The following is a 20176-nucleotide window of genomic DNA, read 5'->3' as shown; positions in this document are numbered from 1 at the left end:
AACAATGGCGCCAGTAGTTACGCCAGTTCTATTTACACGCCAGTAAAGGTTTACACTACATACATGTGGGGAAAACAAAAATAAGTGACACGCCAGTTGCATTTTTAAAGTGTATTGCACATGTCGAGTGAACTTTCCGAAGCATGCAAAATAGTCGCAAAACTTTTAGTGTAAAAAAAGATAAAAGAAATACAGAAAAAGAAACGACGAAAAGATCGTGTCATAACATAACCTACATTTGACATTAAAAAAATTTTGTGTTTTTGTGGATACTCATCTATGTTGTCATGCTTACATGTTTTTAGACTCATCACTGGCGGCAGTGATGTCAGAAGAGTGCAGACTTTTCTGATCCATGCATGCATGATTTCAATTTGCATGCCAATTGATGTTTACACATGCAATTTAATTTTACTGGCACGCCAGTTTTGATTGGCGCCACTAAATCCTTGCATGTCTACACTCACTACAATAGTACAGGCATTGGGTAGTTTTGCAAAGGAAAGGTTTTGATTGGAAAAAGGTAACCATGAGCTTTCGGTCTTTTCAAGTTCAAATTGGCATTAATCAAATTCAAAATGGCATTAAACAAAACCAATTGGGCAACTGTCATAATCAAATTGGCATTAATTAAAACGACATTAATCAATATCAAATTGGCATTCAATAATTTAACAAAACCATCTTTGATTCGTGATTAACGTTTTAAACGCATAATTTTATACTTGGTAATAAACAATATTAGTAACTCAAAAGGTGACATCCTCCATGTTTAAAATAGATGTGATGTGCTTTTGAATTCCGGCTATAAACCTGTTAGAGTTAGTTACATTAATTTTTGGAATAATGTTTCTAATTATATTTTATAATTTTCGAATTCTGTGCTCTGTTTGAGACAAATTTCCTTCTAAAATATTTATAACTGCATTTGCCAAATCCGCCTTTACACCTGTTTTCAAAATTAACCAAGAGTGTTCATTGGGTTTAGCATTGGACTGTAAGGACTTAGCCTTACACATTTATGATGAAGAACCAAACTTCAGGGAATAGTCGGGAATACTCTGGTCAGAAGGTTAATTTGCAAGAAAAAGTCTGAAATTGCAATAGTTATAAACTAGACTTTAGCAAAAAACAGGAATTACATTGTTCAAAGTCCACATGAAATCTGAAATTACTGTTCAGAGAAAACAAAAATTTGATCATAAACCAAACATGATTTTTCATGGCAACACTTATGTGTTCAATAAAAGAATGCAAAGAATATGAACAAGAAACCAATGGCCTTGTTTTGTTATTGCACAGCACAGGAAATCACCAATACGGAAACTTTGCCAATGCAGGATAAGCACAAAAGCAAAGTAACAGCTGCAGAAATGAGGTACCGGGTGGTACAAGATCCGTATAGTTAATAAGAGGCTCCCAAAAAGATCTATTGCTTCTAAAAAACTACATACTGCTTTCTGAAGACTAGATACTTCTTCTAGAAGACTAAATACTGCTTTCTGAAGATTAGATACTGCCGACAGGTCTAAATACAGCGTCTGGAATACTAAATACTGCTTTCTAAAGACTAAAATTGCTTTGTGGAGACTAAATACTGCTTTCTGAAGACTAGATACTGCTGACAGGTCTAAGTACTGCAAAAGAAAGACAAGATATTGTTGGAGAAAACATACATAACGTTGGCAGAAGACTAGATATTGCTTCTAGAAGACTAAATACTGCCGACAGGTCTAAATACAGCGTCTGGAACACTAAATGCTGCTTTTTAAAGACTAAAATTGCTTTGTGGAGACTAAATACTGCTTTCTGAAGACTAGCTACTGCTAACAGGTCTAAATACTGCAAAAGAAATATAAAATATTTTGGAGAAAACTTACATAACTTTGGCAGAAGACTAGATACTTCTTCTAGAAGACTAAATACTGCTTTCTGAAGATTAGATACTGCCGACAGGTCTAATTACAGCGTCTGGAATACTAAATACTGCTTTCTAAAGACTAAAATTGCTTTGTGGAGACTAAATACTGCTTTCTGAAGACTAGATACTGCTGACAGGTCTAAGTACTGCAAAAGAAAGACAAGATATTGTTGGAGAAAACATACATAACGTTGGCAGAAGACTAGATACTGCTTCTAGAAGACTAAATACTGCCGACAGGTCTAAATACAGCGTCTGGAACACTAAATACTGCTTTTTAAAGACTAAAATTGCTTTGTGGAGACTAAATACTGCTTTCTGAAGACTAGCTACTGCTAACAGGTCTAAATACTGCAAAAGAAATATAAAACATTTTGGAGAAAACATACATAACTTTGGCAGAAGACTAGATACTTCTTCTAGAAGACTAAATACTGCTTTCTGAAGATTAAATATTGCCGACAGGTCTAAATACAGCGTCTGGAACACTAAATACTGCTTTCTAAAGACTAAAATTGCTTTGTGGAGACTAAATACTGCTTTCTGAAGACTAGCTACTGCTGAAAGGTCTAAATACTGCAAAAGAAAGATAAGATATTGTTGGAGAAAACATTAAAAAGGCGCCGGCGCCCCCTTTTAGGCGGCGCCCTGGTGCAGTGCACCCCTTCCACCCTTGTGGTATACTACGAAAAATAGAACTAGCACCAGAAACATTCGGGTTTAGCCGTGTGTCTCTCAAGACGGCTAAACCCGAATGATTCTAGTTCTAGTGTTAGTTGTAGTGCAAAACTAGAACTAACACTAGAGCGAGAACTAGAAACATTCGGGTTTAGCTGATCGTCTCTCAAGATGGCTAAACCCGAATGATTCTAGTTCTAGGTCTTGTGTTAGTTTTAGTGATAGTGTAAAACTAGAACTAACACTAGACCTAGAACTAGAAAGTATCGGGTTTAGCCGTGCGTTTAAAGACGCAATTAAATAGTATACGGATTAAAAGAATTACATTTGACATACCTAGATATTATGCGAACTGTTGCCGGTCAATAAAACGCAAAGCAAATATTTAAAACTCCTTCAGAAAAGGATTTGTAAATTCACTGTGTTGAGTACACAAGATTTACTTACTCCAAATCGTTTCAGCAATAAGCAACAGATGTCGTCGTAACAACCCCAACATAGCTCGGCTATTTGCGCAGTTTTCAGTTCGGTATTCAATTGCTATACCCATTGGCGCACGTACCTTACGGGTCGGACATAAAACTGTTGCTTTTATTCCCGTTTGGAATTGAATAGAAGGACGTGGGAGGTTGTAAAGAAAAATAACACAAAAAAATAAACCTTTGAGTAAAAAACAATTTATTTGTTCAATTTGCATATATTATAAAACTTATCTTTATGTTTTTAAAATTTGCGAATTTTTTATAATCATTTTCAATTGAAAATTAGACGGAGACGAAAAAAAAGCAAAGTATCTGTGAACGTTCGCCGGTGGTCGTTAAACAACAATAACGATGCAATGTAATTTCAGTGAACGTTCGATCGATAGAAACGCCTGTTCGTTGCAGCTTTGTGGCACTCGCCAGTGCAATAACGATCGCCAAAACTAACCTGTTACCCTAATTACCAACGCCTTTGTGCTTTCCTCATTTGAATCTAACCCGAATTAGCCTCTTAGTCGCAGTCTGGGCGAAATTGAAATTCCTTCATTGTATAAGCGAGAGACTTTGCACCGTTTACGACGCAGTTGCTGAAGGATCCGAGATGTTTATCCTACACATGTTGTTCTACTTTAGGTACAAAGTAAAATCTACAAAGTAAAAATAATAAATATAGAAAGCTAAACTAATCCTATTGCGAAAAAGAAAATTTTTCAAGGATTGGCAACCACAATAGCTTAGGAAAATATTTTCATACCCTTCTTCGCAGGATTTACCTCTTTCCATTTCCGGTCCGGTGAACGGTGCGCCGTTTTCTCTTGGAATTTATATTTTCAAATACCCTGAAGGGTCGGCAACCATCCACCGTAGACATTGGGGAGGACAAATGGAGTGCCCCGCTCCAATCGAAATCCCATTTCATGGTGAATACCCCCGCAGGAAAGAGGGCGTAGATCCCAGGAATAGGATAGTTTTAATCGGCTCGAGGGAATGCTCTGTCGTCGTAAAATGATCTTAATTTTTCGCTCGGTGTAAATTACATTTTCCAACGTCCACTCATCTTGCACAAGATTAGGTTATTCAACGAGATTTTAAATTAATTTTATACAATATCGAATATAGACGATATCTCTTCAATTTAAATATAACCTAATTATTTATGTTCTGTAATATAAGATTGAAACGATCTGTATAAAGAGAGATTTTAACCTGCTATATTAGAAAACTTTTAAAGTCCCGTAATATTTAACCACATCACGTAATTTTACCGGCACGGGACACATCACCCTCGTCGATAAATATGAAATAGGGTGTACTCTAATTTAATTTCAAGGCGCGACACAGCAACGTGCACCGCCACCAAAACTTTTAATACACTTTTGCCGTCGACACGGCATTTTTAAAAACTTACATTCAGTTCGTTTTTTATTTTCCCTCGCAACACCTCGGTTCATTTAACTTCACTAATGTGTTTCAAATTTTAATTTTATTGCTGCGTAAAAAAGAAACAACGCTAAAGTTTCGATTGAATAACAGAAGGAATATAAATGAGGCATCACAAGTAGCTAACGATGGGTTTAAAATTTAATTTGGAGGCGTAATTCGAAATAGGACCCATTAAACGACGCCGTATCGGCCTTTGTATGCGGATACAATGGGCTTAATCAATGTTTAGTGGTTTATATTCACGGCGGAAATGTTATTGGTTTTGTAACAATAGATAGGTTTATGAGTTTTTAGTAATATACGTAAATATTATGATTTATCATAAAAATTCAATATGTTTTTATGGCTGTTCTTTTAATATATGAGATTTATTCGCGGTAATTTTAATATGGATGCAGTTTGTGAACACATTTTAAGTTAGTATACATTTACATATTAATTACATTATACGTCGTTTATTATTGTTTATACTATAAAATTGTTATTCTTGAAAACAACCACAAATTAACACTGGATAACAAATTATATTGCAACCTGAACTAACAAAGTTTAATTTCGAAAGACAAACAAATGTAAAATAAAATAAAATAAAATTGAAATAGGGTTTTAAAATTTAATTATTTTATAGTTTGTACATGTTTTTACTTCATTCTTTTTTATTTTTTTATTTCATTATGCTCGGTTTTTTCACCCTATAAGTATTTATTGCTCTTTTTTATACCCCAAATATAAATACAAAAATTTTATATTCTTCCCAGGTTTCTCTTCGATAAACCTTAAATTCTTTTGTTGTATATTCACCCCTTATATCGGAATAAACTATAAAACTTTTTCTTTTCTTTATCTTTGTCTTTGATTCCATCATAAATGACTTCTCCCAACTGTCGTCATCTTCAGATACCATCAAAGTATATCCTTTTACCCCTCTTGGTTTCGATAAACGTGGTTGATATAACAACGAGCTCGTGCATAAACACGGATTTTACGAGCTAATAGCATAGTTTATACCACCCAGAATCTTTCATTATCGTCCTATTTGGCAATACGAGATGAGGATCACATTTTCAACGCGGTCTTAGTTTATAGACAATCACGATAAAATATCGTCTGGGTTGAACTCCTTTTTGGTTGAATATAAATTGCTATCAAAGTACACGTTTAAGCTTTTGGGGATGTTTTATTAGATCGTAACTTATTAATTACTTGATGGTCGAATGAAGTCTCGTTAAATTCGGGGATTTACTACTTAAACTTTTCCATTAGTGAATGTTATGTTATTATTAATAATAATAATGATAATTACGAGTAATACTATTTTATGTATACTAAAAAGTTTTTTTTGTTTAATTTGATTTCAGAAAATAAAGGAGAACAAAGAAGAATGGTTGACATCACCAGAGATAAACCAATAAAAGTTGCTGTTCGCGTTGTGGTTCCAGTGAGAGATCATCCAAAGGTAATATTTAATTTTTAGATTTATTTACATATGAAATTTCTATTTATATACAAAGTGACAAAGTTTCTATTTCTCTCGTGAAAATGAACAATTTCCGGAAATGATATAACGTTTAATTAAATTCAGTTTTGACAGTAAAACACGCTTCACCTCTCAATATTGAAATAAACATGTTTAAAGAATCAGAAAAAAAATTTATTCTGACATTAAACCGACATAAAACATTATAGTAAATGAAAATATACAAACCTCTTAAAGTAATTCATCCACCTTAAAGTTTCAGGTGGACAATACATAACCATTAAGAATTCTATTTGCGTCTATTTCAACAAAATATTCCCTTTAATGTAAAAGGATAGCTGGCACGATGATATTGAGTTTCACGAAGTCTAAAAAGCACATTTCAACCGATTCATACATCGCCTTACACGGTTCTGTATCCCGTCATCGAATCGGCTTTTCTCAAAAACAGATTTCTCTTTTTAGACGACGTATTCGGATACTATTCATATCACGATAACAAGAGGGATTATTACTTCTCATTAAATTTTCATTGCTTTCTATATTATCATTTAAAATTATACTGGGAATTTCATATACCTCATAATATATAAATGCAGTAACTAGAGTTACAAAACTACACAATTAAATGTTTAAACTACACCTAGAACTAGAATCATTCGGGTTAAGCCGTCTCTTGAGACTTGCGGCTAAATCCGAATGTTTATAGTTCCCGGTCTAGTGTTACTTCGAATTTTGCACTAGCACTATTACTAGAACTAACATTAGACCTAGAACCAGAAACATTCGGATTTAGCCGCACGTCTCATAAGATGGCTAAATCTGAATGATTCTAGTTCTAGGTCTTGTGTTAGTTCTAGTGATAGTGCTAGTGCATCTGAAGACGCACGGCTAAACCCGATACTTTCTAGTTCTAGGTCTAGTGTTAGTTCTAGTTTTAGTGCAATAAAAATATGCAACGTAGTTATATCATATGCTACATAGCGCTACCTACCACTGTGACTAGAACTAACATTAGACCTAGAACTAGAAACATTCGGATTTAGCCGCACGTCTCTCAAGACGGCTAAACCCGAATGATTCTAGTTCTAGGTCTTGTGTTAGTTCTAGGTCTAGTGTTAGTTCTAGTTTTAGTGCAATAAAAATATGCAACATAATGATATCCTATGCTAACTAGCGCTACCTACCACTATCACTAGAACTAACATTAGACCTACAACTAGAAACATTTAGCTAAACAGAATGTTTCTAGTTCTCGGTCTAATGTTAGTTTAGTTTTATTTGTTATTAAGCGCTAGATTGTTATCTATTTTTATTGAACTATAACGAACACTGCGTTCCTCGTATTGATCCGTTATATCGAAGTATTACTGTAATGTCAAATTATATTAACATGTTGCATTTTATGTAATTATGTGAATTCAAAATCTTTCTCTTAAAAGGGTCAATTTTGTCATAATTTAAAACACACAGCGACGTTTTCATTCACTAATATCATTCACATTGAACACGTTAAATCATTAAATTAGGAGGAAATTCCACCATAATTTCCAGATTAATGTGTAATGAAATAAATCTCTCGTTCAGTTCATTCATCTGAACTAAATTCGTGTCGGTTTTGATGCAATTCCTCGAGATTGGTATGTCATTCAGATTTACTGCTTAATTAACTTGATCGCTATTTCATTTCACATCATCATTATTTCTATTATTATTAAATGAATGAAATTTTTATCATTATTATTATTTATTCGTATCATTACTTCAAATTTAAAAAAATTTCAATTTATATACAAGTTAAAAATTAATTAAAAGTAAAATTATTTTCACTTATACAGGGTGTTCCATTGAAGCGTAACGGAGAGTATGTAGATTTTTTAAATGGAACACCCTGTATATTTTATTATATTATGAATAGAATTAAATTTGTTTCTATAATACAAACGTATATGTTACTAACTCATAGCGTTCATAGTTCCTGAAATATTCAATTGTTTTTCCAAAATGTGTCCATTACAGAATCTTTTTAAAAACGATGTAAAAACGACATTTTTCCCAATTTTGCCTTGAAATTAAGTCAGATAATAGTCAAAGCCAGTAAGTAAATGATAGTATCCAAAGATATTAGATACGCTATACAGCGTGTTCATAAAGCTTAGTTACTTTTGATGTTTTTCAAATGGCTTTTTCATAAGTTTTTAAATGGAACATCCTGTATATTGTATGCTGGTTGAATTGCCCATCAAGTTACCTTTAATTAATGATAAGTATGCCATATGTCTAACTTTAATGGTTTTCCTGATATTTAGAATTTAAAGAATAATGTGTAATAAAATATGCGTTATTGTACTTAATAATTATATTCTGTCTATTTTTATGTTATTTTTGTTCTTCCTTTTATTATTTGATTAATATTTTATAATGTAAAATAAATTTGCTTCCATATACCAAATTTTAATGCGACTTGGTACTTTATGAGATTTAAAAAGATATAAGTAATAAAATATGCAATTGTTCTGCCATATAATTTATAACTTTAGAGAATGCACATGTTAAGAGATACCTCAAGATCTTTTATACAGCGCATTAATGCTTGTAGAAGAAAAAATGGGCGGCATTTTGAACAACTTCTAAGTATTAATTAAATTAATACCTACTTGTTGAGCAACGTTTAGTAATTGTTTATAGTTACTGCATTTCATTCAAATAATTTAGTAATTTAAAAGAGATTTATTGTTCTGCCATTTACTGATATACAAATGACAGACAAACAAAAAAGTGACAAAAAAAGGACCAAGGCTTAAAAATGGTATGAATCAAGATATGGACGTACGACTTAGATTATTTCACCATATACATTTAAATGTAGGTTATGTTAGTAATGGAGGTTATATGTCAAACATTGTCAAAGATATTATTTAATGATTTTCCTTTCAAAGAACATTTTTGGATTGTGAAAACACTAACAGATTCATGACAACGCTGACAAGACGTTTCGATTTGAGGTTATAATTATAGAGTTACATCCCTTAGAAGAACAGACGTACTTTTTCGACGTGGCCATTTGAATTGTACAGCAGACATATTAAATTAATGCTATCTCTTTCTAACACACATTACTCTCTAGCGGTTTGTGAACTACGTATGGCATTTGTAAGAGCGGAAAACGATGATTTACTGCCAGCTTTCGTGGTGTCTACTATATCAGTTTTTTAAGTACAATAATGACATTTTATTACACATTTTTCTTTAAATCCTAAATGTCAGGAAAACTATTAAAGTTAGACATATGACATACTTATCATTAATTAAAGAAAACTTGTTGAGTTTCACATTATTTCACAATTCAACTAGCACACAACATATAGGGTGTTCTATTTCAAAAACTTAAGAAAAAGAAATTTGAATAACATCCTAAGTAAGTGAGCTTTTTAAACACCCTGTATATTGTATCTAATATCTTTGAATACTATCATCTAGCTTTGACTATTGTCTGACGTAGTTTCCTGTAATCCTGTAATGGGCACATTTTGGAAGAACAGTTAAATATCTCAGGTACTATTATATACGATTGTATCAACAAATTTAGTTGTATTCATAATATGATAAAATATACAGGGTGTTCCATTTAAATAAATTTATGTACTCTCCGTTACGCTTAAATAGAACATGCTAATAAGTGAAAATAATTTTACGTATTTTACATTAGTCAAACAACTTTTGTATAAAATATTTTTTGTTTTTCAAACGGTTTAATAACTATCGACGCCGGAATACTAATAATTCACCCTGTATAAACAAAATTGTATTTATTATTTCACATTGATGAGAAATTTAAATACAGAAATGTTCAATTGATTTGAATATTTAATATTCCCACCGCGTTATGACCTACAATTGAAATATAAGGGTCAACTTATAAACGAACTGGACCGGTCAATACTAAGCTCCGGTAATCTATTCGCAATAATTCGGAGAATGATTAACGTTCCGACACTAGCTGTCCATAAAATATCCTGGTAGCATATTCTTGGGAGTACGTACGAGTCCCGGTATTCCCGTGGTTCCCATCGGTTTATCCTGCGTTCTCCCGGTCCACCGACAATGATAAATCGCGTACGCGACGCGGACGCCCAGAAAATTTCGTTGGAGATTCGCAATTTATCCCGTAGATATGCAAATTCCTACGAGCATACTGAAACGTGTTTATTTTCAAGTTTCGCGAACCAACTATTTAATTACGCGAAAACTTTGCGACGTAAATGAAATTGTATGGAGGGTGGATTAACAATCCTTTTAATCAAATTAATCGAAAATTTTTATTAAACTTATCGAACTGGAGAGTGATGTTTTATAAAGTCTTGAAAATGGTTGATGTTTCGTTCAGGACTTAACTCGAGCACATTGGTATGCAGGAGGTAGTTGGAACCTTTCCCGAAGACCGGTAGAGCGTGATGCGGGTGAAGATGTCATGTCAATCGTGGGCTTCATCCACTGGATGAACTCTGAAATCCAGCTAAAATCGACGTGGCGAAACGTCGAATTGTGATACATAGACGGTCCATTCTTTAGACACTCCCATCTGAGAAGGCGTTGTACAGCTCTTTGTTGAAATTCGAAGACTGCCAACTTCTGCGTCGATTATCCCGGGGAACATAAATCACCTTTTCCGATATTTAACTCGATTTAATTTCTATTTTTCTACATTAAGATGTTGTAATGTAAAAATTGGATGCTTATAAGAAAATATGAAAATTCTGTGCTCGCGCTAGGCTTTAGTGATTCTAGGCAAATGATGACGAATTCCCGTAGCAATTTCAAAACTTGGAACCTCCAGGTGGCGCATATATCACCATTACACAAACCGCCGACAACTATCTTTATTCGCGTTTCGACCTATATGCGCAAAGATCTCTCCGGATACTCGCATACATCATAAGAACCGCTATTTCAATTCCGTTCCAAAAATCTCCTGTGTAAAAGATTGCTCAGAGTCCGAATCCATTCGTCTTCATCACGACAAAGATAATTCTAACCTTGATTGGAAAATTAAAAGCGAAAATAAAAAACACGAAACCATCCATAAGAAAATCGTTGCGTTGTTGTAAGGTAAAGGCCCGAAGAATCCACAAGCTTTGTAACCTCGCTCGGAAGATCGATGACTCCCAAGTCCTTCTTTTACACCGTCCGTCGGCGGCGCGGTTGCGATAGCAGAAGTTCGCGAAGAGAACTTGTGGTTTTTCCGCAGAGATTGATTAGCGTTTGAAATCTACGACCGACGGTTTGACGAATGGCTTCGCTCGACTCTGACAGTCGATTTGTGAACGTCGAAAGCAGTATTCGCTACGTTCCAATACGTACCCTATAGAGGTGTTTGGATATATCAACGCGAAGCGAAAAACAAATTGGCACGATTCAACAATAGGAAAAAAAAATCAAAAAAACAAATCGTTTTTATCATTTTTTTGACTTATACACTTAGCTATATAATTCCTTACATAGTTGGCTTATAATAAGGTTTTGACGTAAATTATGTTCAACGTTAATTAGTAATGGTACGAAAACAAAGTTGTTTACAAGAACGGGGAGCTTGACATTATTTTAGCTTCTTGGGACATTTTCCACTGTTTTAAGAACGTACACAAACATCTTGTTATTGAAATAATTGTATTTACAAATTTTTTTTTAATGAACGGTTTTCGTAAATACATTATTTCCGAATTAAGTTTTACATCTGTTTCTTTTATTTTCAGTTTAACTTTGTTGGAAAGCTGTTGGGTCCCAAAGGTAATTCCCTGAAGAGACTGCAAGAGGATACCATGTGCAAAATGGCTGTACTTGGTAGAGGATCAATGAAAGATAGACACAAGGTACTTAATGTCATGAGAAATTTAATATATTTTTAATTTCTTTAACTTCATTTCATTTTTAGTTCTATTCTATGTCACATATATAAATAATAATTGAAACAATTATTTGGCAATAATTTTTTAGGAAACTTTTTCTTTCTATTAGTAAGGATTCTATTTAGTTGACATTGACCCACACTATAGACTGACTTCTATAGACTTCTTTGAGTTACTGATTTTTGGTTCAAAACAGGATAATTTCTGTATATAGTTGGCATTTTACTGGCAGTATGTGGTCTCTTACTGAAGTACTTACTTGCTGTTTTGGAGCATAGAATGTATGATTTTACCCTATTCGGCCAGAGGTCGCTTACAGAGAAAGAGCATTTCATGCCCTTTTAAACTATATTTTCAGTAAGCCCGCTTGGTTTAAAACAAATAAGCTAGAGGGCGTTATCTGCAGCGGTTACATATTTTTGTGATTTTTGAAAAAAAGTTAAATGGAACGGTACTATTTACTTCACAGACCGTTAATCACCATAAAATTTGCTAAATATTAGTGAAAACCGCATCTTGATATCTCCATCCATTCTCGAATTATAAAAGAAAATGTTAAAAATTCGTATATCTTAATCGGATCAAGTTACCTTAGGAAACAAATAAGCGAGAACAAAAATTTTATTATCTAGAACCTTCCTTCACACTTTATCCAAGCTTAGAACTGCTTCAAAACTACTTTTGAGGCGTGTTGAAAAGCCAACGGATCAATGAAACATCAACAATGATAATAAAACAAAATAAACCAAAACACTTAGAATAACTTAAATTTTTGGCAAAAATAACTCATTAATGTGCGAAATGCCTTCCATAAACCTCGATGCATTTATTTAATCTAGTTTCGACGAAAAAAAAGCGCTGTTTAAGTCTCGGCCCTGGACACGTTTCGACTGGTATTTAGCGTTTTGTCATATTTTCCCTGGTTATTGGTTTTTCTTGAAAAGTCAGGTCGTTTAGTCTATCCAATAGATAAAGGGGTGAAAGCAATGTGGGTTTTGCTCGAACCAAGAATGCATATTATGCAAGTTTACATCAGCTTGTGGACAGATGCTTCATGCATCCATAGCATTCCCCAAATTCGCCCAAATCATATTTAAAAGTCAATGGTAATAGTTCAGTCTGTTATCATAATCGGTATCAGTTAAGGCCTGATGTAAAACAACGTGGTGGAGATATTATTCTCTTGAGAACTCTTGTGGACAATTGTTTTCGGAGTTCCCAGATTATGTGGGATCACATTGCGCACCAATATGATTTACGAATTCATAGAGATGTCTGAATGGGCTACACTTTGCCAGTTTTCCGTAATCGCTAAGTCAATCTTAAAAACACTTCTAGAGAAAAATGTCTTTCTTTGTCGTAATTGCATTGCACATTTTTGCCATGCAGTTGCATCGTATTCGAAACATTGAAAATAAATCATCATACGCTCTATCATACGCTTCTGCGTTAGTAAATGACATGTTTACAGTTACCATGGTTATGTGATTTGTTTTTCTCGATGAGGTAACTGGATCCGATTGATGGCACTCGAGTTTTTAACATTTTCTTCTATAACTCGAGAACGGGTGGCGATATCGAGATACGGTTTTCACTAAAATTTAGCAAATTTTAAGGTGACTAAGGGTCTGTGAAGTAAATAGTATCGTTCCATTTAACTTTTCTTCAAAAATCACAAAAATATGTAATCGCTGCAGATAACGTCCTCTAGCTCATTTGTTTTAAAGCAGACGGTCTTACTGAAAATATCTTTTAAAAGAGCATAAAATGCTCTTTCAAACAACACCGAAAATATTCAAATCGGTTGAATGGTCTAGGAGATATTAAAATGTAAACATATGAAAACGCATTGGCCTCCCCCTCCCTTATTATGACAGATATGAGAAATATCGCAAAACAAAAGCGATGCGGTATTATCCAAGCTATTAAATGATGTTGTCAAAGTTATAGCTCATCGTTTAAGTTTCTGAGATAGCGGAAACTTTATGTTTCTCAATGGCAGTTACGCCCCCTAGCGGTCGAATTACGAACTTCAAAATAATTTCCAGCTATTTCTCTTGGTCACTTTGCTTATAAGGATTTTTTTCCCAAACCTCTTGGCATTACCGTTCTAGAGATACAGCTGCTCCGTACGCCTAACGGGACACCTGTACTAAATTCAGTACGATTTCATGGATAAAGTACGTCAGAGTAGCAATTCAGTACAAAATTTTTAATACAAATCTTTTGAATGCACCGTTTCCGATCTTTTGACCGAAAAATCATTTTTTCTCTTAATTTAGTACATTTTTTCATTTTCGGTACGAATTTTGGTTCATTTATTTTCTTGTGTGCAACAACACTGACAACAACACAAAATGGGACAGTTTTCATAGATAATTGATGTTTTTTTTCTGGCAGTATTTTAATCTATCCAGAAAATGTGGAAAGTTTGGCAAGCTATACTCCGTAGTCCTGTTCGATCTGCTAGGAAACATTCTGCTGAACTGCGTATCACTAATCGTTCAGTAAGGCGTATTTATTTTGCATATTGATCGAAGTTTTCATCATCCCTACAAAATGGCCATTGTGCAACAATTGAACCCTAGAAATTATGAACAGCGCCTAAATTTTGCTCGAGAAATGGAGGTGGTACTTGAGCAAAATAATAACATTATTTTCTTTATGAGTGATGAAGTTCATTTTCTTGTGAACGACATGGTAAATCGGCAGAACTGTCATTACATAGTCCCAAGGTGGCTGTTTGGTATGCTATAACCGGTACAGATGTTATTGGTATAGACGGTATAGACAGATGATCACTGAATTCTTCCTACCTATGTAGATGAAAACGTATGTTGAAAACCGCCGTCACCTGAGAGATGTTGTTTTCAAGCATTAATTTTTAAAATGGCAAATCATTTGAGTATTATTCTGAAAATAAATTTTTTTTTGAAGCACAAGTGACGATATATTGTTATTTAAAAACGTCCGTTCTTTATGCGTCACCCTGTATAACATTTCATCTAATTCATGAAGCTTGATACCATGTTAATACAAAACAAAGTAGTTCTTATAGATGATTGACACATTTCTGACAGTCTTCCAGGAGACGTGGAGCCTTATTAAAGTATAAATTAAAACTTCGTTTTTTGCACTTTAATGGATTTTATTTATTGTTTTTTCTCAACCGGTTTCGCTATATTTACATAGCATCTTCAGGAGAGTTACGTCAATTTGTTACAAAAATATACTTTAGCTTGATTCATTTGGTAATTCCTTGTTTATTTCTATTGTTATACTATATAGATGATATTTATTAAGTATGATTGAAGAGGATTAAAATTGTTTAGATATGTGATGTGTCATGGAATTCACATATTATATTATTATTTTTTACACATAAAATGGAAACTACTAAACTGGAAAGAATTCTAAGTTACTGAATAGATAATTTTATTAATTAATTATACAAATTAATTTTTGTCTCTCAAACTCTTTCTGTTTTCATTTCTTACGTTTTCATCAACAAGGTGTTTTTAACTACTTTTTTTTGCCATTTCAAGTTTCCACGTGCTGACGTACTAATAGTACACGAGAAACACATAGAATTCTTGTCACGTACGCAGGGGCTCTTACTCTAGACGGGTCCTTAAGCTTGTTGTAAGACCGTACAAGTACCATTCTAATTTTATTTATACGCCCAGTTGCGAAGGTGGATGCGTTTAGTCCCCTTAGGGGTTGCCATAAATTACGGTCGTCGTCGTTGTGATAAATTAAAGAAACCCGTAAACCGACCCAACATGCACGAAATACGACCCTTGTATATACCTATAGTTAAAACTCTCTTTAAAAGTTAACGTTTTAGAGGGAACGCATTTTTCCCCGATAATTAATTGCGCGGCAGTGTTTTACGATTATCACCCTTAGGGGTGTCATAAAATGTGTTTCAAGTGTTTCTTCTTAAGGACCAACTTCTTCTTTGGAGTGTTGAATTATAAATGAAATGCAGCACAGATGGCGTGCTAGAGTTTCCCAGGCGGCTGTAGTAATTAAATTAGTGTTTCGGCATCTCGACGTTCGTTGAATTAATCTGATTCCGACTTTCAACTGGATTACGGCCAGTTTTCGAAAGTTTTCATCTTTTCAAAAAGTTTTGATGTATTCCAAACCTACGATCTCATTATAAAAACTAATTAATAATTACCACGTGAGTGTGTAATCTCATTGTAAGTAAGTTTATACTTAAATCATGTTAGCCGTGATATAGAGCATAAAATAAATGATGTTATTCAGTTAACTAGGTAGAAGAGATTACACTACCAGACAAGTGACCTTTAGTAATCTGATACACATTATACACGTTTGGATGAGTATAAATGTGCATAAATGATGCAATTGAAAATTGCACTAGTTAATTGGGATTTCCGGTAAATAGAACTAATCAAGAGTCCAATTACACGAAGTGAAATGTCCAGGCAAAATGTTGAATAAATGTTAATAAAGCGACTCTGAAAATGTTATATTCGATTACGTTATATCAACGTAAATTAATTAGTATTTCACATAGGACCCAAAATATTCTTATTCTGGGATAATTAATTTTGTTGTTACCGTGTGGGCGTTTTATATCGCGAATTACTTCGGCGAAGCGGAGCTAATTGCAGCAGCTTTGAAAAGAACAGGCAAAGCTTCCGAGATTTATTGTCTTTGCCAGTTTTCCCAGAAGCAATTGCACTAAATTTAACGCAACGCTTATCTAGAAGCCTGTTAAACAGAAAATAGAGAAGTTCGAAAATAATACAGAGCTGTTGCAACGAGCGAAATCTTTATTTAAAATTTTCCGTATATACATCAGCAGTTAAACCACCAGTGAAAATAAAAACCGTAACAGTAAAAAGTTTCAAAAAAATTTAATACATTCTAAGGTTATACCAGAATATTGCGTTGGATTTAATGAAACGCAATATGCAATTTTGTTTTCCTCTTAATACTGGAAAGTTATCCTGAAGATGCACTTCCAGTACGGAGAAACAGTATTTACATCGCAGTACGTTGGATCACTCTTCGTGAAACGAAAGCTTAAAGCACACGACTCTATGGTAGCGCGAAATCTACTTAAGAGATTTCCGTCCTTTCGAAATTCCGCATTTCCGCCTTTGTCCTCCTCGCAAGGGGAAATGTCGAAAATCAATTTGGTAGATTGCAGAGGCCCAACCGGTCAGCTACGATTTACGTTTTAATGCCTAAAACGAATTTTGTTGCGAGATACAACATTAGTGAATCTATTCATCCGCATTGAAATTATTTAATTTCAAATTACGTGATAGATTCTATTAGAGTAAAATCTCGTAATTAAGATTTTCGTTGGCTGCCAAGTGCAGGCGCTCGTTAAATCTCCTTAAAATGAAAATGCGCATGATCAAGGAAGAATTAATTAGTTTCATTCGTCATTTCGGGACGCGAGAGAACGAAATAAGGAAAATATGAAAACGATTGCTAATTAAAATTTAATAAGCACAGAACAGACAATTTCCGTACTCAAAGTGCAAACAATCCGCAAAGCTTTGAATCTTACCGAGATTTAAATGTTTAACTTTTAAAAATCAAATAATACGGATTTCATTAGAATGACAACTACTCAAGATTAGACGGTTGTATGCTTGTAAGACTTAAGAAATGACGGGTGAGAACAATCGATTTTAATTAAATCTTTCCTCGTTGTTTACTATAACCAAAGTTTGCAAACAGGATGCGGTGATGAAGTTTATCCTGTATATGTAATAATTAAGTTTGCCTCCGCTAATCAGCATGCTGTATCCTTCGCTTGTTATAATCATAAAGTAAAATGTACCTTACAAACCCGGCTTTATACAACGTTGAGTTCGATCGTAAAGACGACGTAAAACTGTACGTATAAACTAAATCTATAAAATTCGAACAGTTTATTGTGTCTACCTATAACATTTATTTTATAATAAAGAAGACAACTCAATTTTCTCTAACACAATATTTTTCTTACAAAACTAAAATCAAAATGAAGCGCACATTGTCGCGCTAGCTACAATATATACAGGGTGATTCTCAACCTATACGCATAAACTTGGGGATTTATTCCTCATGACAAATAATGTGTAATAGATGAAAAAAGCTTTTTAGTTTCCTAGATATTCGTGAAATTTACTTTCAAATCAAGAATACATATAAGATTTTAAAATGATATCAAAGTAAGTGTTTCAAGTTGTTTCCAATATTTTCTATACACAATTGGGCTGAATCGATGATGTTCTTCTAGCGCGGGCTAAACTGTTGGCGAATTATCTCGGCAGCTGTTTACATCTGATCCTTGCTCAGTATTAACTTCCTCAGCTGCTATGTTAAATGCCTGTGTTAACCACTGTATGCCATCCTCAGTATCAGCCAAGAGGACGACATCATCTACATAGCACTCAACCTTGATTTTGTAATCTAACCATAGTTTAGATTACATACTTTGTAATGTTTGCCCTGTTCTACTTCTTTTATCCTTACTTTGTCGAACATTTTGGTTAGATCAACGAAACAGAGGAAGCCTGCCTGACGTTTTTTCTCCAGAGTTTTACCTGAATCTTTTTGATGTTCTCAATATTGTGTGATCCGTACATGTCATTCTTCATCTCGTTACTAAATTTCTGCCATTTGTGCATGTAACTCTTACAATCAGATAGACATGAGCAAACGACACACTCAAATGTATGTAAACAGTTTTTTGCAGAAGATGAAATAAGTATGGTGATATCAGTTCTAAACAGATGAGATAGTTTGGTGTTGCTGTGTAAGATGATTTTTGGATGCAAAGACTGTACGTTTTGAAGATGATATGTTAGCGCTGCCTAAACCTTAGTATCTGATTGTATCTGATTTCGCAATCCTTGCTCAGTATTCACTTCGGTGACGTACACTATGGAACCCCAAAAATAAAAATTAAGACTATTGAGGTTGGTTCGATCTGTCCATCTTCTAGGCAGTACCTTATCTAGATGTCGACGCATATATCGGACACCTATGAAACTAAAAATCTTTTACTACAATTTTTTTCACCTATTATTTGTCTCGAGGAATAAATCCCCAAGTTTATGAGTATAAGTTGAGAATCACCCTGTATAGACGTTTTTAATACGTAAATAAATGTTATTTGCATAATTATTACTACTTTTGTTATAATTAATGTATTATATTGAACTGAAGCTCGAACTAACACTAGTACTATAAGCTTCTTCAAAAACAAGGCGAAGTTTTCAAAATATACCTATATTAGCTTGGTGCTGAATAATAACTAACACTAGAATTAACGTAACACTATCACAGAACATTCAGAGGTATCATAGAACATTCACGTATTAAGACGTGAATCTAGCCGCACGTCTTTCAAGACGGCTAAACCCGAATGTTTCTAGTTTTAGGTATAGTGTTAGTTTTAGTTTTACACTAGCACTATCACTAGAAAACTAACACAATACCTAGAACTAGAATCATTCGGGTTTAGCCGTCTTTAGAGACGTGCGGCTAAACCCAAATGATTCTAGTTCTAGGTATAGTATTAGTTCTACATAGTAATAGTGCTAGTGTAAAACTAGAACTAACACTAGACCTAGAACTAGAATCATTCGGATTTAGCCGTCTTTAGAGACGTGCGGCTAAACCCAAATGATTCTAGTTCTAGGTATAGTATTAATTCTACATAGCAATAGTGCTAGTGTAAAACTAGCACTATCACTAGAACTAACACAATACCTAGAACTAGAATCATTCGGGTTTAGCCGTCTTTAGAGACGTGCGGCTAAACCCAAATGATTCTAGTTCTAGGTATAGTATTAGTTCTACATAGCAATAGTGCTAGTGTAAAACTAGAACTAACACAATACCTAGAACTAGAATCATTCGGATTTAGCCGTCTTTAGAGACGTGCGGCTAAACCCAAATGATTCTAGTTCTAGGTATAGTATTAGTTCTACATAGCAATAGTGCTAGTGTAAAACTAGCACTATCACTAGAACTAACACAATACCTAGAACTAGAATCATTCGGGTTTAGCCGTCTTTAGAGACGTGCGGCTAAACCCAAATGATTCTAGTTCTAGGTATAGTATTAGTTCTACATAGCAATAGTGCTAGTGTAAAACTAGCACTATCACTAGAACTAACACAATACCTAGAACTAGAATCATTCGGGTTTAGCCGTCTTTAGAGACGTGCGGCTAAACCCAAATGATTCTAGTTCTAGGTATAGTATTAGTTTTACATAGTAATAG

General features: G+C 34.0%; 1 protein-coding gene across 3 annotated transcripts in view; it reads left to right on the top strand.

The window, feature by feature from the left end:
• The window catches only part of LOC111421286 (KH domain-containing, RNA-binding, signal transduction-associated protein 2-like), a 249709-nt gene that overhangs the window by 164540 nt on the left and 64993 nt on the right, over nt 1–20176 (top strand). For all 3 annotated transcript variants that reach the window (XM_071197442.1, XM_071197441.1, XM_071197439.1), the window contains 2 exons: nt 5883–5980; nt 11755–11871. In XM_071197442.1, coding sequence (XP_071053543.1) covers nt 5883–5980; nt 11755–11871 — 215 coding nt within the window. The remainder of the gene's footprint in view (nt 1–5882; nt 5981–11754; nt 11872–20176) is intronic.

Source organism: Onthophagus taurus, chromosome 7 (assembly GCF_036711975.1).
Source record: "Onthophagus taurus isolate NC chromosome 7, IU_Otau_3.0, whole genome shotgun sequence".
NCBI classification, from domain to species: Eukaryota; Metazoa; Arthropoda; class Insecta; order Coleoptera; family Scarabaeidae; genus Onthophagus; species Onthophagus taurus.
Note: the sequence above shows the minus strand (reverse complement) of the source record. Positions and strands in the feature narration are given on the sequence as shown.